The sequence below is a fragment of the Zea mays genome, chromosome 10 (assembly GCF_902167145.1).
Source record: "Zea mays cultivar B73 chromosome 10, Zm-B73-REFERENCE-NAM-5.0, whole genome shotgun sequence".
Taxonomy (NCBI): domain Eukaryota; kingdom Viridiplantae; phylum Streptophyta; class Magnoliopsida; order Poales; family Poaceae; genus Zea; species Zea mays.
Genome location: NC_050105.1, coordinates 140223746 through 140246730, shown reverse-complemented (window position 1 = coordinate 140246730; position 22985 = coordinate 140223746). Strand labels below are relative to the sequence as shown.

General features: G+C 46.7%; 1 protein-coding gene, 1 long non-coding RNA gene and 1 pseudogene across 14 annotated transcripts; 1 reads left to right on the top strand and 2 right to left on the bottom strand.

The window, feature by feature from the left end:
• The first annotated feature begins 1457 nt into the window (after window positions 1-1457).
• LOC103641971 (uncharacterized) lies at window positions 1458-8771 on the top strand. Of its 13 annotated transcripts, none has more exons than XR_004853397.1 (14): window positions 1458-1987; window positions 3086-3176; window positions 3266-3301; window positions 3840-4165; window positions 4246-4773; window positions 4969-5145; window positions 5234-5353; window positions 5521-5775; window positions 5943-6565; window positions 6651-6728; window positions 6802-7042; window positions 7455-7530; window positions 7626-7728; window positions 8284-8771. It is a non-coding gene; the product is annotated as an uncharacterized lncRNA (long non-coding RNA). The 13 variants fall into 13 exon arrangements; XR_004853395.1 differs by having other exon boundaries at window positions 4246-5145; window positions 5943-6202; window positions 6483-6565; XR_004853396.1 differs by having other exon boundaries at window positions 4246-5145; window positions 5884-6202; window positions 6483-6565.
• A 1110-nt stretch (window positions 8772-9881) lies between these two features.
• Window positions 9882-10569, bottom strand: LOC103642887 (osmotin-like protein; annotated as a pseudogene).
• A 1137-nt stretch (window positions 10570-11706) lies between these two features.
• LOC103641970 (uncharacterized) lies at window positions 11707-12760 on the bottom strand. Its single transcript, XM_008665273.3, has one exon. The coding sequence runs from the start codon at window positions 12697-12699 to the stop codon at window positions 11995-11997; it is 705 nt and encodes a 234-aa protein (XP_008663495.1). The 5' UTR covers window positions 12700-12760; the 3' UTR covers window positions 11707-11994.
• Window positions 12761-22985: the final 10225 nt, after the last annotated feature.

Here is a 22985-nt window from a genome sequence, read left to right as displayed (position 1 = left end):
TATAAAGTTAATTAGTTTTGTCTAAATTATAAAGTTAATTAGTTTTGTCTAAATATATAAAGTTAATTAGTTTTCTCTTATTGCTTTGTACTCTCTCCATTCTTTTTATTTGTACCAATTAACATGTGTTCCATTTGGTTAGGCAGATGAGTTTATATATTTTTACCCTTTAACTACACAGATTATGACCAGATAGAGCCATCGAGATCGCGTGCATATATACGTGCAAGGGAGTGGAGCCAACAAGCTAAGCGGGTATGGACAAGCAAGTAAGGCCTGGACCTGGACGACGGAGCTGCATGAGCTCCCAGCAAGCACATGACGCCGATGCAACATGCATCCAGACCTGCAAAGGCAACCGCAGGAAGCAGCGACAGCGAGCGCCGGCAGTCAGTGTTTTGATGTGCAATCCTCCTCCTTTCCGTTGGTCCTTCCGTCGTGTCCTTGCCCACACCGACAAAAGTGATGGCACTGCAGCAGCCGATCGCAGTCCTTCTCCCGTCAGGCTCAGGCCATCGATGTCTGCGCCATGAACGGAGGACCTCCATCCTCTGGGAAACATGCATGGATTCGGAGAGAGAAAGGGATGGAGGGACTGACACGAGGACCACTCGAGTCACGGGATGGAAAACGAGACGACGAGAATGAGATAAAAGGAAAAATTCGTGGCGATCAGATTTTATACTTATTATTTTTTGTTATTTTTATGCAACTGAGTGACATATAAGGGCTTATTCGTTTTGTCCAGAACGGATTTTCTGGAATTGTTTCACCTGGAATGTTAGTTTTATTTATATTAAAACTAATCACCTGGAATAGTTCTAGGTCCTAATCCTAGCTAACGGAACAGGCATAAATATATTTTTTGGCGCACATGTGGGGCCAGCGTGCATGCCTTTGCCATACGATCGATACGAGCAAACGGAGTACTAGTAACTAGGACGATTTCCTTTTCATTCTGCAAAGTGCAAACTTTGGCCAGAGACAGCCTTTATAATTTCAGCGAGTCAAAACACCAAAGCCGCCTCAGGGAGCACAATCGCTCTGAACAATCCGACTGCATGCATGCATTCCACGCAGCTATCATGGGGGCATGCATGCATGCATGCGTACGCCGGCGAGGCGGCGACACGCGGGAAAAGGTCCGCCGTGTGCTCCAGTCTCTGAAGAGGCAAAGTTATCTTGAGAGTTGAGAGGCTCCGGGTAGCTGATATATCGGCCTGACCAGATGGCAGTGCATGCATGCTCACCAAGTCACAAGCCAACAGGGCGACGAAGTTGATGGAAATTTGGAACAGCCTCTTCCTTTTGTCAGTCAGAGGAGACACGAGAGTTGAGGTACAGTACACCGTACACGTACGGGGCGGCCGGGGTACTAATCTATACTACCTATTAAGACTCTAAGGGGTAGGCTGCCTCCCCTGGTTCTGCCTTCGGTGCATCTAAGCCGTTCTTTGCCTTCGATGAATCTAAGCCGTTCTTCCACCACGATGCAACCGCGACCCCAACCCGCTCGTTCCCCTCCCCCTCCTCTCTTTCTCTCTCGCGCTTGACTCCCCCGCCGCCCCTTCCCGTCCCCACCCCGACGCCGTCCGCTCCCCATCCACCATCCCAGCGCGATGGCTGGGAGGACCGCGCCCGCCTCCCTCCCCTCCTTCTCCCTCACGCCCGACTCCCTCGCTGCCCCTTTATCCTGGATCTCGTCATGGACGCTACCACGACCAACGGTTCGACGGAGCAGGCGCCGCACTCTGCGCCACGGGACGGAGCCCGTCCCCACCCGACACCGGCCACCTCCACCCCGAGCTCCTCCGAGAAGTGAGTGATTTCCATTTCTTCGATTGGATGACGCGCGGTCGGGCCTCCGCACCTCTCTGTCCCCCTCCCCTCCCGCGGCGACAGCTTCCTCTAGGAGATGAGCGCGCCCGCCCCCGCGCGCACCACCACCACCACGCGTCCACGCCCCTCGTGCACCTTCTCGCCCGAGGTACGCACCCTGCACCCTACACCCTGTCAAACCCTAGCTATTATCTACTGGGTTTCTTTCTTGGTGTTGATAGTTTGTTGGAGATTAGGCGTTTGATTTCCTTTACAAAATAGGTTCAGTTTGAAATTGCGGCCAAAGCAATGTTTTCATGTGGTTTCATCAATTTTAGTTTCTATATTTACATGTGTTTGATTGTCCCTTGCCCTCGTTTAGATAGAGATTTCTATCAAGAGTATAGAAAGTTGGTGCCTGACAACTAGCTGCTTGCATTCATCCACCCCCTACTCTTATCTTGCAAAAGCCCACTTCTTGTGTTTTGCTTGTATATATATTAGGCTGGACCAAAGTGCGGTTAAGTAACCTCTAACAAATTGTCATGACATGAGCTGATTAGCGGTCTATTGTAAGCCCGCTCGGACTTACGAAAGTGGAGGTCACATTTCCATTCCACCAATGCATGTAGATTTTGGTTCAGACTTCCATCAGTGAATGAAAAAAGGAAAAGCAAGAGAGAATAGCAAGTACTTATATCAGTATAAAAATATACCAATGGGTAGTGAGCCTGCAACGTTGTGTACGTATACATGGGGAAAATATTTGGTTTGTGGCTTGTGTGAAAGGACAATTTAGGTTTGTATTCTATATCTGAGGACCATTCATAGCTTTCAGATTTTGTTATAATTGTCATCCCATGGTTCTGCTCGGAACAACTCTTTCTCCAGGATTGTTTTGGGACTGGTCATTGCGGGCATGTTGAGGGTATTTAGTTAAACAATTTTGTTATTATTTTAGATTGAGTACATCAACTCGCTGGTTGCTTACATTTTCTTGGTCCCTAGAGCTACTCACCTCGCTGGTTGTTTACATTTCCTTGTTCCTGGGATCCACTTTCCTAAAATGAATCTGTTTTAATCTTGTAACTGGAACTGGTGGATATTTTGATAGGGAAATTACGATGATTGATTTCTGGATTTGAGTTTCAGTTTTTTTTTGCTTGTACTGGCCTCTTGAGATTGGAAGACTGGCGTTGTTGTGGGCTTGTGGCATAGGCTTCCTTTGTGGGTCTTTTTCTCATCTGATGTAAACAATATTTTTTAGTCTGGTAACGGTGCAAAGGCAAATGGGGCATCATCACATATCTAGGTCGTATTTTCGACAGACAGATATAAAACGGAGTGGGAATGCCTCGGTAGGATTGATTACTCTGTTTATTTTACTAAGAACGGAAGACTAAATCCATTATTAATTTTCTACTGTTGGATAATATGTTTTTTGCAGATTGATATCATGTCCAAGTTCTTCAAGCTGATGGTGGTAGGTGTTTTGCTTTGCTACTTTCTCATTGTTGAAGTTGTCTCCATGTTGTATTCACTAAAGAACCCCTATATTATTTATTTTGGAACAAACCTTTTTTGTTTTGTCCTAAAATGAGATCGAGCAAGAGCATTTTTCCTGTGGGTTGAGTAAATCTAGATTTTTGCTTTGCATGATGAGACAATCCAGAGAATGTATACCAATTATGATGTGTGCCTTTTATATTTATCTACATTACCCAATATAGCATATTATTCTTTGCTATCTTAGTCTATTATTACTCATGATATGGCATATTATTCTTTTTGCTTCTTGAAATAATTTAACCATAGTTCTTGGAGATGCTAGGATTCCAATGCGAGACACTGTCATCTCTTGTAGTGTCGGCTATATGTGTTCTACTCCTTTGCTCGATAAAGCACCTATTTCATATCTTTAGCAGTTGTCTTATGTCACTGTCGGTATCATATCCAAATTTGTATCCTTTTGTATGGTATGATAAGTCCAAAAGCTCTAAGATTTTTTTTGTCTTGTGCAGGTTCTACAATTAATGAATGATTTGAACGAAGTGTTCAAGATGCCGCTATCTCTTGTATTGAGGTTAGTTAATTCCATATTTGATATTGTCTGTGTATGCCTACTTCAGCCGACATTGTGTTTTTTCTAGACCCATGGTGACTGGTATGATCTCTATTTCTATTGGACTTGTTCAATTTCCCAATAGTTACATCCCATATTTACAAGCTGGAGAGATTGAAACATTTTTTATAACATCTTATCTATTAAAACTCCATGTCGTTTGCTCCACCAGGGGCTTCCAGTGCGCTTTTTCCCCTCGATCTCGTGTGATCTGAGTGTGAGAAGGTTGTTAAAATGTGCATCTACTCATATTTTTATTTTTACCAGATATGTGTCTAAATTTTCTTTCTTGTGTTTTAATACAGGCTTATAGTGTGCTTGAGGTTCTTCGACCTCTCTATAATTCCCCTAAGATACTGGAACAAAAGGTAACTGTTGCGATATATGTCAATCTTCAATTTCGTTGTCGCTTAGCAGTTGTTGGGCTTTGGTACCCAGTCTGTAATTTTGCTGATGCACCAGCGACACATATTTATCATTTTTTATTTTTAAATCAATAACAAAGCACAGGTACAATATAATCTTATATAGCTTTTAAGGTATGTAAACATCCACTTTAGTGATGCTAACAAATGTATAAAATAATAATAATTATTTTTTCATAGCAATATATTTTATCATATTGCATCTTAGTTCATGCTACCTGGATGTAAATGTGGTGCGGTTTAGTTTAATAAGATCTTCACTAATCACTACATAGTGCAGCACTGGGCTGTTAATATTTTTTGTACCATGTGTCATAAGCATGAGATGTTGCCTGTAGAGTACCAATGCTTTATTGCAGTCTTCCTCCTCGTCTGCCCCAATGTCGGCAAGTCAGCCCTCTTCAACAGGTGAGAGACACCTTAGGAAGGCATCGGTCATTGCCTCTCGCCTGTAGTTTCTATGCCGCTATGAGGGGTGGTGGCATTTCCTCAAATACGTTGCATGTATCACTGTAACTGTTCTTCCCCTTCCGTTACCATTAACCCATGCATCTAATTACTTGTATATTTTACGTTACCGTTTTCCTGTTCTCAACATTTCAGATTCTAGATGATGGTACGACAAATTATTTTAGGAGCGCTTTGACATAATTTAAAGCTTGGAAGGGAGCTTTCTATGATTTATTTTTCTGACTGTTTCGTCACATGTTCTTTCCCTAGATGAAAGTATTGATTTATTTTTGGTTCTGCAGGATCATTGCGTCTCTGCGAGCTAATCAGGTTGGGATACTTTGTTATGTTTGGACAGTTCTATGATTGGGAACTGTGCAGAATGTGACAGCATTTCTTATTTTAATGTGCATTGCAGTTCTGTGAGCGTCTCCCTAGCCCCAATGGCGAGTCAACTGTTGATTGTCATCAGATCTCAAAGATGCCAAATCTTGCATTCACCATTGCAAACAAGACTTTCACCTTAACACCAGAGCAGGTAACTCCCTACTTACAGTTTCTTCAGTGTTTGAATTAGTAGTGAAACCTTGTCTAGGGAACCATGATCTCATTTTCAAAGTTACAGTTCATTTATTGGATATTCTTTGGTGCAAACATATACTTCTTCTATTTCTCTTAAATCCACTGATTGCCTTTGTGCTGCAGTACATAGTGAAGTTGGAGCAAGCAGGACAAACTATCTGCATCAATGGGTTTATGGCATTTGACGTACCGCCTCCTCGTGGTCCTCTCTGCTACGCTAAACATATCTGTACTACTCTTAAGTGTGCAATGAGGGCGTCCACCGAGGGCATCACCGTGCCCCCGCTCGCCCCCTCCACGCCCGCGCCTGTCTGCATCCGCCCCCTTCGTCTCCCCGCAATGGCCGCGTCCCTACCTCATGTCTACGACGACAACTAGGTGCGTCCTGCCTGGTCCGATCTGCTCAATTTTGCCATCCCGCTTGTTTCGTGTTTGTTTCTTTGGTGGAGTTTTGATCGAGTGTTTGCTTTTTCTTGCATGGAAAAGCATCGCCACAAGAGTTTGTTCTGGTGCTCACATTGGTAAGTGTGGAACTTTCACCACAGGTTAAACATGAAGAAGTCATCGGGCTCGGGCTCGGTGTCGTTGGCGCGGAGCATCCCGGAGCTGTACGAGGAGAGGGGAGCCAGCAACCTCCGGGAGTTCGGGTTCCAGGAGCTCCGGGCCGCCACCAGCGACTCCAGCCGCCTGCTCAAGGTCGGCGAGGTGGCTTCGGGAGCGTTTACAAGGGCGTCGTCCGCCTTCCTGGCGGGCCCGCCGGCGGCACGGTAGTTGCCATAAAAAACTCAATCCCAATGGTCATCAGGTATGGTCGTGTGGATCAGTGTTTTCTTGGCTCACCTGTGTCAATACCATCTTGTCGTTGTTGATCACGAATTCGTCAGCATTTTTACAGTATATTGCCTACCATATACATTATCTCTGTGTGTGTGTGGGTGAACCCTACATCCCGTAGAAGTAGAACTACACAGGGTCTCTGTTTTTTGGATCATGAAATGGACTGTACCTTGCATGACTTTGTACAATTCATCTTGCTAATGTGTCTGTGAAGTATCTATCATTTTGCTAGCCCTGTTTCATTTCAGAAGTTCAAGGTTATCTCATTCTGGCATATCTCATTTGCCTGCTGATGAAGTGAAGCCTTTGGTTAAATATGATAATGATGAAGGTATTGTGTGAGATTCCCTTGTGTTATTTATTGTTAACGTTCTAATAATTCTGTATGGCATCATAATTCATTTAATTGATTGTAGATGCACACTCACCTGGTGGCCGTGGAAGGGGTCGTGGTGGTCGAGGCCGTGGGCGGGGCAGGGGCAGAGGTGGACGTGGTGAGGCTGAGTGCTGCAGAGTAAACCCTCAATTTGTCACATGTTCAATTATTCCTCACATGTTACGTTTCAGGAAATGGGTTCAATGAGTATGCTGATGCTGGTTGGGAAGACGATCACGCCCCTGCATATATGGGCAATGGATATGCCCGCGGAAGAGGTCGCAGTTTCAGGGGCCGTGGTAGGAGAGGCGACGACGATAACCAGCCTGAATACCAACATGTCGGAGGTTATTTCAAGAAGATCCAATTGAACCAAAAAGTGGAATAAAATTTCCAACATTTCTGGAAGACGACTCCAGTCCATCTGCAGCGGTATTTCCATTTTCTTTAAAACCATAACTTCTCTTAATCTGGAGGAATTGACTTCATTTTGTGTGTGTGTGTGTGTGTTCAATTGAAATCATTTTCAAGTTAGTGGTGTATTGCGATCAATACATAAATTGTACCAGTTGGGTACATGGTTTGTGATTTACTTTATGGCTATTCAAACTTGCTTCTTTGACAATTTTGAACTAAAAGTCTACATAATCGTATATAGTGTATACTGGTACTGATTTGTTATTATGCACTCGGTATCTGCACAATGCATTTTTAATGGTTTTGAAACATTGAAATTAAAGCGTATAATTTTGGTAATATTATTTCCAGATTCCGTATCATTTTGTATAAATTCTTCGATTTGATCCCTCCATGTGACGATTTCCATTGATAATTAAACCTTCAGGTCCTTGTTGGGATAGGTTTCAAAGGCATGAGAGTGATGAGGGTCAAAAATCTGAACCTCTACGCTTTTGGTTTATGTAAGACAGAATTTTTTAAATTGGTTCTGTTCCATGTCAGTTTGCCAATGAATACTAACAAACCTCTATTCATTACTGATTAAATTTTCTTATAGATATGCAACCAACTTATATCCGTGAGAAGTTGGGTCCTAAGTATGCTTCATTTCCAACTGACAAGCTGATGGAGAACCCTGATTTCTATAGTAATCTTCTCAGGTATATTGATATATCCTTTTCATCATATTTCTCAGCTTCTTTTGCTTACCCTTAGCCTTAGGTTCCATTTGTAAATGAGATTTTTGAATCTGTTTCCTAGATCAAATCTCCTCTCTTAGTCAGGCCCTACTTGAGTTGGTGGCCATATATTTTAGGAAGTGCATAGGCTAGCACTGACTAATGTGGCTGTCCTTGTTAAGGAATGTAACTATGTAAGACCAAAGGTACCTATGGAGCAGCCACTGAGTTAGACATGTTATTGTGTTAGGTGGTTGCTGGGAGCAATACTTGCTACCAGTTGACATATTATCATTAAATTTCTGCTTATATCTGCATGTGTATTATGTCATCCATACCAGAATGCATGTGACACATAACACATAGGCGCTCATGCAAAGCTCACAACCTCATTTGCATATATACACCACTTATTAATCCTCAGAATACAAATATTTGTTGAGAGGGCAAGTAGATTGCAGGATTCTGGTTGTTTACAACGAATATGTTGTTTTGAAGCACATATGAAACTTGGTTCTTCTCCTTGTTACGTTTCAGGAAATGGGTTCAATGAGTATGATGATGCTGGTTGGGAAGACGATCACTCCCCTGCATATATGGGCAATGGATATGCCCGTGGAAGAGGTCGCAGTTTCAGGGGCCGTGGTAGGAGAGGCGGCGACAATAACCAGCCTGAATACCAACAGGTCGGAGGTTATTACGAGTGTTCATGCTCCAGCTTTAGGTGGGTAACCTCACAGGACACAAATGAAGTGTACAAAATATTTTCAAACAAAATTAAGCAAGGCCTGAAGATAATCTGAAGAGCTTTGTACAGGCGATTTTTGATCATTGTTGATCCTGATTCCTGATTCTTTTATTTTTTTCAACAACAGATTTTCACCATTTGTAATGGAACTGAAACCAGCCTCTCATCGAAGTGGAAACCTTTTTTTAGTCGTAAACATTTACATGGTTTATCCAGTGGTATGCTGATGAAAGATGCTAAGTTTCGCTTAATATAATGTATATGAAGGTCCTGTGTACGTCAAATTTTGTCCACATTGAACCAGTACGAATGACATCTTCCTTGAAAGTTATAGAAATGCTTCAAAGTTCAAATGGCATTCAGCATATTCCATGTGCTGCTATTTCAGCACTCATTTCTCGTGCTGGCAATGCAAACTGGAATAGGAAGGGTTTGCTCCTCATCCAATCGAATTGGGCACCGATGGTCAGTCAGACAGTCACCTACTCTACGTACTCTTTCTTTAGGGATGATAGCCTTCGGTTTTTTCAAAGCAACAGATAAATATGAACATGTCCTCTACCTATTATGGGAAGTGCTGCCAGTAATCCTGAAGAGATTAAAAATGTTTTAGTGTTCTCCGATGGATGTTGAGATAGAGTCTGGAAAAGGGTTTAGGGATGGATGGAGCAAGCTTTGTCAACCGGAGAGAAAGAGTGTTCTTACCAAAGCGATTGCACAAGCAGTTCCGACGTACTATATATGTCCTGTTTTAAACTCTCACGAGAATTATACAAGATGTTTTTTTGGGCTTGGCACTTGGGATTTTTACCCGGGCTCAATAAGCGTATCACATGCTGATCGAAAACGAGGCCCGTGATGAGGCATGGGTGGACGAGCGCCAGATACAAAAGCCTACGAGCAAGACTGGTCGGATTTAAAGTATGCTAGGTCAAATTCCCATCCAGTATTTGTGTTTTTTATAGAGACTAGCACGTCACCCTCTGCCAACGGGGGACGACGTTCTCAACTCAAACACAGGATCATGTCGACACAGAGCACTCATGCTTAATTTTACGTGGAGCGGAGGACTCGTGGAACCATTCTCTAATCGGTTGCAATATGGCTCAGTGCGACAAGAGCCTATCGAGCTTAAATGCGCACGATTGAGGTCCCCAAGAGCGAGTATAATAAGATGACATAGATAGATAGTAAGAGGTGCTATGTTAGAATTATTTATGGAAACATAGAGAGAAGAAAAACGGATTGCTCATGAGCACCCAGTAAAAATGGCCTCCTCACTTACCCTAGATAATTTGTGAAAGAAAGAAGTAGATCAATTATTAAAGGCACATATTGTATTATGAAAGTTGTTATATAATTATTTTTTAATTGACTATCTATACTACTATATTAAGGCTGAAGGGGTAGTCTTCCTCCCCTTGTTCTGCCTTCTGTTAATCTGGACCGTCCATCCTATGGCCCCTACCCCGCCCGCGTGCGTCGCCCCCAGACCCCCCTCGGTCGTCTCCCCCTCCGCGCGAGCCACAACTGACCCCTCATCGCTTGCTCTCGCTATTGCTTCGTGGGTGAGCGAGGGGCTGTCGTGCGCGTAGGTGAAGGCCTACGGGCACTCGCGCTTGAAGAACTCCGAGTACTTGGAGGCGCGGCAGGTGTGCGGGCTGTTGTACATGTTGCGGCAGCATAGCTCGTCGATGCGGAAGGCCTCGCAGCCGCTCTTGCACGCAAGGATGCTGTCGGCCGAGGAGCGCAGCTACAGCTCGCCGGGGCAGCTCTCAGTGAGGTTTTCTTGCGGCAGGCGAGGACGGGACAGTTGTCGCGGCCCTCGTGCGGGGTCACGGACAGGCCCACATTGAAGTCGTCCACCACGCTCACGCCGTACGAGGTCTGGTCGTTGTCGTGGTGGAGGTTCACCCACGCTAGCGTCGTGGGCACCGCGTCGCCGAGCCCGCCGCAGTCCCCGTGGCGCAGTGGAGCTGCGCGCCGGCGCCGGCGTAGCCCGTGCGCGTCCAGATGCTGCCAGACCAGGGGTGGGCCGGCGCCAGGAACGACTTGTGGGAGAGCGGCGGGAGGAATCACAACTGTTGGTGCTTGCTGGTCGATTATCACCACTCCAATAGATACCATCAAGACTCGGCTTTAGATAAATTTAATTGTTCTTCTGAAAGTGTGATTATGTATCTTTGCAGAAACAATTTCTGTGGTATTCGTCATGTTTTCTTTTTGCTAGCACCTTATTTCTGGTATAAGGAATCTAGCGTCCCATATTTTTGCTACTAGCTTATTTATTAGACAAGATTTTTGGACTAGGACGATGAATCATTGTAAGTGTTAGAAGATCACAGGGGTTTCCTTAGGTAGTTCTTCCTGAAATTTAGAAGTTGACATGCCTAGGCTATACTTTCTGACTTGTGAAATATCAGTAGCTTTAATATACATGATTTCAACTAGGCCCAAAGCTCCTCAATATACGATGGAGAAGGACATGTCCACTATGCTAGGTAGCTTGTGAAATCATGTTTTAGCACTTAACCTGGGTGACACAGGTTTGATCTTAAGCTTATTGTTCCTCTATGTCAGGTGCCTCAGTTTCACAACGACCACACCTATTATTCAATTTTAATATGACATTTCAAGGCTGGCACTACAACATTATAGTTATGGCATGTGCAAGTGAATGATGTCTACAATACTGTGGTGGTCAATACTGTGATGATCATGTTATACCTTAGGTATGCAGATTACCTTTGAGTTGGCTGTTTATCATATCACCTTTGTTACATAGGCTATGTACCCGAACTTAAAGTTAGTACAATTCTAGAATTCTGTGGTATTCCTCTTTTCATATTTTGACGACGATGTGCTCCTATATTTTCCTTTCTGAATACCAAATTCTTTAATGTGTCCTCTTGTGTGGAATCAAGTTCCTAATTTAGCTAGAGCAATACTTGAAAAGAGGAATCACAATTAGTTGTTTTTCATGTGATTGTATAACAATTTCTCGTAAATGAATATAATGCTGACTAATTTACTGTTTGTGTGAATATGTTTTGGCAAAATCTTCTAAGATGGTTCCTGACTAATTTATATGTTCCCGTTGCAACGCACGGGCACTGACCTAGTAATAGTATGATGATGAGAACGACATAGGCCGGATCACATATACTATGACAAGTAGCAGAATGAATATACGATTCAATCACGAGTTCATGTTCAACAGAAGAAGTGCGCATGCATAATATATTACGAACGTTAACCGGATATTTCCAAACTCGTGAACTTCATGAATCATGATCCCTAAACACGATGAACACAAGGATAAAGTTTTATACACAGCTAGATACCTAGCTAGCGCTGGGCAATATACAACAAACACACTTAATTACTTGGCCTCACTGGCAGCGATAGAAATCGTTAACCTATTTCGTAACCATAACATAAACCACTTTCTGACTTGCGATTCCTTGTCGCCACCCACGCTGGAGAGCGATCGAGATCTTCTACGCCCAGCCGTGGCCGAAGCTGTTGCGGAAGCGCAGCAGCCACATGGCGGGAAAGCTGCACCTGCACGGCACCGGCACGGTCCTGTGCTGTTTCGGGTGCGCGGGAACGGCGATCTCATCCTGGACCTGGTGGAGGCTGTGCTCGCCCGTCTCCGTGGCCACCGAGGAGAAGAGCCACCGGCTGGAAGACGATGACGACCACACCTTGGCCGGCGGCGCCGGGCGCTGCCGCCACCTCTTCCCGAGGCTGAGCCGCCGGAAGATGCCGGCGACGAAGCTGATCCTGATCCTCTTGAGCCTGCAGCGCCGCTTCTTGCCGCTCCTCGCCGCCGCCCTGCCGCCGCTCTTCGGGTCACGGCGTGCCACCGAGGCGGCCGCCACCTGCCTACCGACTGCGACGTTGCCGTGCCGGAGAAGGTACGACGGCGGCGGCGTGATGGCTGGGAGCGCGCCGGTGGCCGTCCGTGCGACGTCCTTAGGCGTGCCCGGCTGCGACTCCCAGACGAACGGCACCGCGCCCGGCTCCGCCCAGTAGTACCGGAACGACAGGTTGGCCGCGGAGCTCTCCCTGGTGAGGAGCCGCTCGTAGAACTTGCCGTCCTGCTTGATGCGGAGCGGGCTCTGCGGCGGCATGGCGCCGTTGCCCCGGAGAGGGCTCCGCGGCGGCGCCGCCTGGTCTGCGACGCCGGGACCGGGAGGCATCTCGACCGATCGCTCTCTCCAACTGATGTCACCACAGCAAGCACTCGCTCGTGTGTTCCGGTAGTGTACTTGCGCTGTAGGTGGGAAGGATGCGACGTCTTATACAGCGGATCTTGCTCGGTGGTTGGACGTAACTTTTCGTACGCCCGCACGATTGCAGTTGCAGACGACACAGCGCACAGCGCCCAGGCTGAGGCTGCACCACCGGATGACACGATCGATGGCTCCAAACAGGGACGTGCATGTGGCATTGCCAATTGGCATGGTCGAACTCCAACCGATTGGCGAGAGGGCCGGGCCATGCATGATCACTGGCTTTTTTTAAGATAATGGATCAAAATCTGGTTTTCGTCTCTTTTGGAGTGTAGGGTCAAGTTCATACAACTTGAAACAATTCATCATCTTACCAAGGAAGGACAAAACTGTTAGCCTAAAAAACTTACAAGCTTCCCTACTCCTCATCCACTTAACACACACCTAAAATGAAATGATTCATTACAACGCAATTCTATTCGAAAACCTCTAACCCTGATAAGCAAAAAAAAACTGCGTGGTCACCGTCTCCAAAACAAGCTTTTCTTAAAAGATCATCTGCTTCTTCAGTTCTTTGTAGCTACGGTCCAGAGTTTGAGCCAATGAGTTCCTCTCAATAGAACATGCATGTAAATAAGTCAACAATAGCTTGATACAATCTTCTCTGCGATGATGCTTATTAAAGTCATCTATGCTCATGCATGAGGAGGAAAATGGTATAAGAGGAATTCTCTGTAATAATTAATCTCTGTAATTTTTTCCCATGCTTGAACAGTCCAACACTACAGTACAAGAAGGACATGTCCCGATGTCCGTACGTAGTTTGTCAGTAGTGCTACGCTGCTTCCTGACCTGTAAAAAATGGCGCATTGCGTATCTATACTACCTATTAAGGCTCTAAGGGGTAGGCTGCCTCCCCTGGTTCTGCCTTCAGCCAATCTGCACCGTCCGCTCGCTTCCGTAAATCTACACCGTCCGCCTACCCACGCCCACGTTCGTCCCCCCTCCCCCACCCCGCGTGAGTCTCCGCCGCCCCGCCTCCCCCCTCCAGTCACGGTAACCGGCGGCGAAGCTATATGAGGTCGCCCAAGTCGAGATCGATCCGCCGCCGCCCCGCCTCCCTCTCCCCCAGCGCCGTGATGCCCGCCGCCGCGCACGCCCTCCTTCCTCGCGATGCCCCGCCGCCCCCAAACAGTTCCGCGCTCTGCTTTCTCCACCGCACGCACCCAAGCGCTCAGGACACGCCGCACGCCATCCGCTCCTCAACCGCTGCCCCAAACAGCTCCCGCGCTCCGTCTTCTCCGCCGCCCGCCCGCCCATTGCCTCACACGCCGCACGCACTGCGATAAGAAGGCTCGTGCTCCTCGCCTCCTCCTATTTCTGTGGCTCCACGACGCCATGCGAAGGCGACTTCTTTTGCTGGTGGCAGTCCATCATAGGAATCTGCGCCGACGAGTTTGTTCGTGCATCCTTCGACTTTTCCTCTCCGTGCTCGTCGCACTCGCCCCCTTCCACTACCTCGCTCCGCCATGGGCCGCCTCCTCACATTTCCCCCCTTCCCATCTCACCCATCGCGCTGGGCTAGAGGAAGAGGACGAGGAGGACAGAGCTCCGGCTTTTCCTGGGGCAGAAGCAGAGGCGGAGGCTAATGCGTAAGTCGGTGGCGCGGAGGCTAATGCGTAACTGCTGCCACAAGTTGTTCGCGGCGCTCGAGTCCCTCAAGAAGAAGGGCAACAAGGGCGCGGCCATGCCCCCGCCCGAGCCCCTTCCCCAACTCTGGTGAGCAGGATGACCGCCCTCCCATGGTTGCTGATTCTCTGTACCTATCTCTCCCCTACCTCTTCCTCCCACGTTCTTTGCGACAGGGACTTGGTATTCCTCCGAGCACGGCTTCAACGGCGGCAACTGCGACCAAGCACGCAGGCACCGGGTGGTGGTCGAATCGAGGGAGGCCATGCCCCTGTCCTTCAACAACTCCACCACCGAGGATTCAGCGGCTGCCGGTGGCGACGCGAGGCGGGCGCCAGGTGCAGCTGTCCGAGGCGGAGATCCGGCAGCTCTGCGTAGAGGGCAAGCGGGTGCTCCTCTCCCAGCCCAATCTCCTCTGAATCCACGCCCCAGTCAAGATCTGCGGTAATCGTCGCCTTTCTCTTATCTATCTATGTATCTACCTGGGCGATGCCGCCTGATTCCTTCGGTCCTTCCCCTTTTCGTTTGGGACGCCGCCATCGAGCCTGACAGATCGGCGGCGCGATCGTATCATGGTGGCCGGTAGGCTGTCGCCAGCGCGCACAGCTGCGAGACAGCCGGGATCGATATCCTCCTGTCCATCGCCTGAACCGTAGTCGCAGAAGCAAAGCAAATGCGATGATGTCTCGGCCGGTAGAACAGGAGTAGTCAGAGCGATGGAGGACCTTAGGACAAGTTGTAAAGGTCTTGGTTCCGGTCGTTCCTCTCCAAGTCCTGTGACGCGGCGTTCCTCGATGGAGGGGACGACACGGAGGAGGGGACCATGGGGCGGTCGTGGCCGCTGGCGCGGCTCCACGCGCAGAGGGACTTCCTGCGCGCGTAACCACCTTGCCTCACAACCAACGCGAAGAAGGAGAAGCACGTCGATGCCCCCGTAGAGGCGACCGATGCAGGGAAGCCTGACCACTTCGCATCGGCGTGTCTGGAGCGTACGCTCTTCGGCTTCAAGGATCCGGTCCCTGACGCCGAGCCCGCCTCCACAGGCGTCGAGGTCGCGGTGGCGCCGTTCTGGAACATGGAAAAGGTACTCATTACCTGCTCCCACCGCATCACGTACATGTGAGTGTCCCCTATCTAATGCAGTACATGTTGTCTCTGCTCCCGCACGCGGAGAAGGACATCAAGGTCGAGCCAAAGCAGAACAAGGGGAACGCGCTGAACGAGCTGATCCAGCTGCCTTTTCTTCGAGGTATAGATCTTCTAATCTGTTTCTACCCTGCACGGTGGATCTTCTAAACAAGTTGTATAAACCGCAACTCTTAATCTCAAGCTTGATTAAGTATGCATGCCTGAAAATTTTGCTTAGATATTGTTAGTGCCATTTAAAGTTTTGTTTCTTCATTTATAAAAAAATGATCTGTTTAATTCTTACATGTTCCTTCTCTCTTGAGCAAATAACAGTGCTCCCTGGTGTCATCTGCATATGGAGAATTTAGGACTAAAAGGGCAGGTCAAGCGCAAGGCTGGAATCAACTGAGAGGAGAGAATTTGAATGTGCATGAGATATCTTGTCGAGTATAACTGTTAAATGAGAAAATGTACTATTACATGTTTAGTGATTCCTAGCACATGCACTATATTGCTGCACATTATGTTCCCTTAGTAAGTACTGACCTTTTCAGAACAATGTCAATGGTATTCTGTAGATAAGAAAAGGTGTACTTCCTCGCCTTCTAGAGGAGATATTGTCAACAAGAATTATGGTGAAACAAGAATTATGGTGTCATCTGCATATGCAGTTTCATGTAAATTGGTTGCAGATTTCAAAAACATTGCCTGCTAACTTCCTCTTGATTGTTGTGTCCCCTTGCACTTGTGAAGGGCTAATCTATATGCAAACATTGTGATGGGTATTCAGTTTCATCAGAACATTGTAGTAAGTGCTATCTATACCACTATAACAGAAATAACTGTTCGTTGTCCATATTTGGGTAGGTCCCGATGTCGGTGTGGAGTTTGGGCCTTATCGCCAGTCAGAACGGAATTCACTTCAAGAAGTATGCCGAGAAGCTTTTGGACTCTGGTGCGGTTTACCGCTGCTTTTGCTCCAATGAGGTATTGTTCTCCCCTTGCATAATTTGCATGATACTGTGTTTTATCAAGTGTAGTTGGTTTCCACAGTCTCAGCTTAACATGTGAATGTGCTATTTAGTCTCCTTATGAATATAAGAAGCAGACTTCTAGAAACTTTTTACCATTTTAGTAAAATTTCTGATCCTTATGTTCGAGAGAAAATTCATAGCAATCAATTCTACAATCCTAAGGAATAACTAAATTTGAAGTCATTTGACAGGATCCACAGTATTTTCTATTGGTCATATACTCATAATAAGTTGTCCAGTAGTTCAGTTTAATAATTGTTTCCATTTCTTCAGGAATTTGAGCAAATGAAGTAGCACGCAGAGACAACTTCCTCCTGTGTATATGGGGAAGTGGGCAAGTGCTTCTGATGCAGAGGTACATCAGGAGTTAGAGAAAGGTACGCCGTACACTTACCGCTTCCACGTGCCAAAGGAAGGGTCATTGAAAGTTAATGACTTAATTCGTGGTGAGGTGATATGTCAAAACCTAGAGCATAAGCTTCAGCATACCTTGCTTTTAGTACTAGCTTATGTATGTTGATTTGCACATCGTCAAAAGTGATTACATGAACTGATCAGCGGATAGTTTCATAAAGGTCAGTTGGAACTTAGACACTCTTGGTGATTTCGTGATTATGAGAAGCAATGGACAGCCTGTGTATAACTTCTGTGTGACAGTTGATGACGCTACCATGCAAATATCTCATGTTATCAGGTAAAACTCTGTTTCAGCCTTCCTTTTGAACGTCCAGCATAGTGACATCAATGGAGTTACATATTTACTCTATTTTGTCACAGAGCTGAAGAGCATTTACCAAACACATTGCGGCAAGCTCTAATTTATAAAGTAATACCATCTACCTTCTGTTATCTTGTTTTTCATAATCCGTATCCTGACACTTAATAAATATGTACGTTGTAATGTTATGTCCTTCTACATGCTCTTGGATTTGCAATGCCTTCATTTGCTCATGTTTCGCTTATTCTGGCTCCTGACACAAGTAAACTGTCTAAACGGCATGGAGCTACTTCTGTGGGGCAGGTAACTTACCGATTATTTTCTATCTCAAATCTCTGCCAACATATATTGTTTTATACAAGAATGAAGTCTGATGTTTCTTTATCACCGCACAGTATAAAGAGATGGTCAATTATTTAGCACTACTGGGCTGGGGTGATGGTACTGAAAATGAGTTCTTCACTATCGATGAATGCATAATTAAATAGTTAATTTGTATCGATCTTCTTTTCTTGTCATTGTTAAATATGGTTTCCTCAGTGTTCTATATAAAGATTTGTGATGAACTCAGCCTTAAATTTAAACTAAATGCGGGCTTTTTTTTGTCTTGCTTGAGTTTTATTATATAGTCACAGTAAATAAATGGAAAATAATTTGTGAATTTTAATATGTGCTTTTATATGCAATTGGTTTAATCTTGCTCTGATGAAGTCTGTCATTTTTTTAAAATGCAGCTTGCTTTCACTTCTTAGTGTACCCTTCACTGATCCTGGTTTAGATGCATCGGCCAAGCTGCTTATCTGTCCCAGCACCATAACCTTGACGCAAGCTACCAGATCGGGTTCTACATTGCAGTTCCTGGTACGAACACTACTGCCACTATCTGGTTCACGTATGTACTCTACATTGCATTATGCTTTCAGTAGTGAAGTCGCCTTCGAAGAAGCGATGGAGTGCTTGATATCCTAGATATTGTACTAGCTTCAGACCTCGCCGAATTGACACCTTCGAACAAATGAAGTCGCCAGATTGGTAGGCTCTGAGTGTTTCACCTTTGAACAAATGGTATAATTTTTTAGCATAGGAAATCGGCACTACTGTGCTAGATAGAAGTTAGAAAGCACTGGCTTTGATACAGGATCATAAGAACTTCCACTTATGCAGGTGAAGGTTCTCAGATCAATTTAGAAAGTGATATGAATAGAGTGGGACAAAGCAGGGTAAGTAGCACACCATTGTCCTTTCAATAATAGAAAATGGACTCATTATCCTAAAAGTTTCAGCTAGACATCGACATCTGCAAGTTGATTTCAGTGCGCAAGGTACCCAAATCTGCACAGAAACAGGAAGAGGGAGGGCAATGTGCAGTTTGGAAAGTTTGGTCAACGTGGATGAGTACCCCAACCTGATCTATAGGGATGTTCCATACCATTTCCTGAAGGACTCAAAGAATCATCCCTCCAACCGTGGGGCTTATAGATGGTGTAACTAACTCTTTGAATTATGTCAAACATAATGTTTCAGCACTAGATTACTATCATCATGAATTCGTGCTGAATCATAGAATCAAGAAAGGCTTATCTTGGAACGTGCAATGCTTTTCTTTTTACATGGGAATGGCAAGATGGTTGTGTGATCATAAGGCTAATGAGCCGGACCATGCAAAATGGAATTGTAAGAAAACAAGGAGGCTGACAGATGCATCATCATTCACTTAAGGCAAAATGTCTGTTTTTTTGTGCTACTGTACTAATGAGCATTTATGATGCCATTTGGTTTTCTATGATTTAATTTAGCTCACCAGTGCATAGAGACGCTTGACTGAGGAAAACTTGTGTTTTCAGTGTAATCTGCATTTCTTTACTCAAAATGGACAACTTCTATATATAATTGAACCCAGCTAAAGCTAATTTCCCATTGCTTTGGCTAAACTAATCACGAAATATTATTATTTTTTATTTAATACTTGAGATCACATTTATCTCCTGATATAGGTTGCCATTCGTGGTGGCATTACTATGGATGGTGGTGGAGGTGTTTCCATTCCTGGAACATTCCACATTGCAACTTATAGGACAGTACATCACTTTTATTTTCTATAGATTTTTGTGGCGAGCTTATATTATTTTCTTTTCTTTTTGATGCTTCATGAATAGTTTAACCGCAGGTGTTTGATATATTTTTTAACGCAACTATTCCAAGTCTTTGTAACTCGAGAAGTTTATATTGGATTTCCATCCTGATGTTGCAGCCTTCTTTTATTTGTGGCATCTTAATAATATGGAGTGAAAAGTCTTTTGGTGCAAGCAGGCAGACAAGACATCCATGTTGGATGAAATCTCTATATTAATTATGTGCTTATCGTAGGCGTCCACAATTCACAGTGGTGCACGGTTCTGCCGTCGCGCTGCGCGCCTACCATCTCCCTCCTTCCTTCCTTCGACGACGCTCCTTCCTTCGACGGCCCGCAGCGGCTCCCCTCGAATCTCGCCCGCGCGCCACCTCGCATCCCGACCGCTCGCCTACTATGGAATGGGTGTCCCTCGCATTCCGCCCGCAGCGGATCCCTCAAATCCCGTCAGCAGCGACTCCAATCCCCGCTCCTATCGCCATTGCTTGATAAATGATGACAATGGTGATGGTCATGATATATGCTCAATATTGTATTGATCTTTTTCCGAGTTTTAGGTTGTCATGTTGTTTGCTGGAATAGAGATATTTCATTGTTCACTTGGTTCATGTGACAGAGTTAATTACCTTATTTCCGTTCTTTCTTAGTAACCTTTTTCTGAGATTTGAGCTGTAAATAACACTTTCCTAATCGTGTTGTCATTATAACTCAATGACATTATTAAAATCATATATAAAAGTCTATATGGTACCGATGGTTGCAATGTAATGGTGAAATAGCTAGATTAAAATAACAAAATTTATGTAGGGTAGGATCACAAATGGATTCTGAAACATTTTCTCATAACAATATAACACACATATGTACATAAGTTATCGTGTTATTATACGGTTCCGTTGCAACGCACGGGCACTCACCTAGTAAACACTGAGGCGCGAGAGGAGAGAAGCTATGTCGATCGTCGTCCTCTCGGGGCATGGCCGTCCGTGCACGCACGCACGCACGCATGCATGCTCCTGCGATGAGCGACGCTATGCATGGGTCCATCGACCATCGTGTGCACTGTTTGTGCACGGACGTAGTACACACTGGATGGATCTCCTCGACTCATGGAAGGCGGCCTCGTGCATGGATTCGTGCACGAGGCGCAGACCGCCCGTGGGCGAATGGGACATATTCACGGCCGCCCAGCCTACGCTAGCTACACACCCGGCGTGGTGCAGTGCAAGTGCTCTCTGCGCTGCATGGCTCACAAGTCACAAGCGCCTTAGTAGAAGTTGCAGCTGCTGTGCGTGTACCCTCCCTTGCCGGCCCTGCCTGCGCAAGCGCAACTGTTCAGCTATCCCATCAGGTCCACCAGCCAGCCGGTAGCGCCGCAGCCCGCGGGCAGCTAGTCCAGCCGTGCGCGTGGCCCGTGGGGGCGCAGCGCGCAACGCGACGCTGCTGCCTGTGCGCTGTGCGCCTGTCCGTCTGGGCGCCTCTGCGACGCTGCCTGCGTGCCTTGCCTGCTTGCGGCGGATGATGATGCATTAGCCATTAGCATGGTCCATGCGCGCGACACGACGCGCATGAAGAGCGCGCGCGGCAGCAGGTTGGAGCTACTAGCAGTGGTAGTGGTAGACTGAGCCTGCGGCCACATCGGTGGGTGGATGGTACACCTAGCTAGGAGTAGCGTGCACACACGTGACTTTGCCTTGCCAGCATGTCGACCCGCCGCCTGCTGGATCTACTTTTCGGGCTGATGGGCGGCGTGGGTTTGGGATGGGATGGCAACCGCGACAAAAAAAAAAAAAAAACGGGATGCTTATGAACTCTTGGGGGGTTGCGGTGGCATTTCTTCCACGCCCCCTTTTCCCCGTGGGATAAATTCTCGTCGGATCTCCATCAACACTTAAATTATAATCATGAAATTGTAACTAATGGGGCCGGTAATCGTCTGCTCATCGGGTTCTTTCTTTCTTTCTTGCCTTGTGAAGATCGATAACCGGGCGGAAGGCGATGAAGGCGATTGGCGCCGCCGCTCCCCTTGGTCCTCCATTCCTGTCGCCGGGGGATCCTCCGTTCGCCGCGGGCTGGGCTCGCGCCTCCCTTCTCGGCGGGCGCGGATCGCCCCCGCGCGCGACGGACTCCTGGCTCGGTGACCCGGTAAGTACGGCGCAGGTCCTCCCTCATTCTCAGGATCAGATCAGAGATGATTTCTTCAAGCAAACTCAAGATTACCAAGGCAAGGGCGGCCCATTATCTCAATCGCAGCTTCAATGGGTCGCCGCGGCTGGAGATGGTTCTGTTTCGACGAGCCGGGTGGATCCAAGGTCAAAATCCAAAGCAGATTCGCGTCCAGTGCAGGCAGTACTTGGTGATCCTCTTCAGCAGTCTTCAATGCCGCGTATCCTGGCGACTGGAAAGGTCAAAGAGGTTGCAGATCGCTCGCCGGATTTCCAGCACTCCTGTAAGGCGGAAGGGGATTTGAATTCGGGCAACGTTTGGTCACATCGGCGTGCTGCTGGGCTCGATCCCGCGCTGCGTTCGAATGGACAGAGGCCATACCCTGCTGCGCCGGATGACATTGAAGGGGGCTGGACGGTGGTCAGACCGCGGTACTGGTGGCGCAAGAGCTGGTCATCCCCTGAGCGAACACGTCAATATCATCAATTCGACGTGAAGGCCACTGGTCTTTTCAAATTGAAGCTAAAGGGTAAATGTTACAACTGTTTCTCACCAGAACATCTAGCTTTCTGCTGCTCGGATCCTTCGCGCTGCTGGATTTGCCTTCAATCCGGACATCGAGCGAGGGCCTGCAACTGGAAAAGCTCTCAGGGGACATTCACTGCTGCTAGCAATATTCCTAAACCACCCGAGCTGCCATCAAGGACCTCTACCAACCATGAGGCACGACCATGGTCTGACGACCTACATAAGTACCATGAGCCACTCAGTCAACCGCCCCCCACACACAAGAAATCCTACCTTCAGGTTGTTCAAGGAGACTACGGAATGGAGGCTCACTACCCTGGCGACCCTCGGGGAAGACCATCGCGTGCCTTCTGCACGGTCTCGGCGACCGGCTCCTTCCGTTGCCGTAGAGACGAGCTAATTGACAAGGCTGTGGTTTGCTCCTTCGACGGCAACAGCCACGAGGTAGACACATTATCTGCAGGAGACATGCTAAGGGAGAAGTTCAACCTTCATCACGGTCAGTATCAGTTGGTCAAGCACTTTCCTGAGCAGTTTTTTATCATCTTCTCGGACCCAAGGTCGAAGCTGTGGGCGCTTGATAGGGGTTCGGTCTCGTATCGTGGTCGGATTTTCCATTTTGGAGATTGGTCAGAGGACAACTATGCTAGGAAAATGAACCTGGAGTTTAGAGTTAAAGTCCGGGTTGAAGGTATTCCGGTTCACTGTTGGGGGGAAGAAGTGGCTTCGAAGGCCTTAGGCAAGAGCTGTGCAATTCACTATGTGCAAGAGCGCACAAGGCGTAGAGAGCGCACTAGGTCCTTCTGATAGTCGCCTAGAGGGGGGGTGAATAGGGCGAAACTGAAATTTACAAATATAA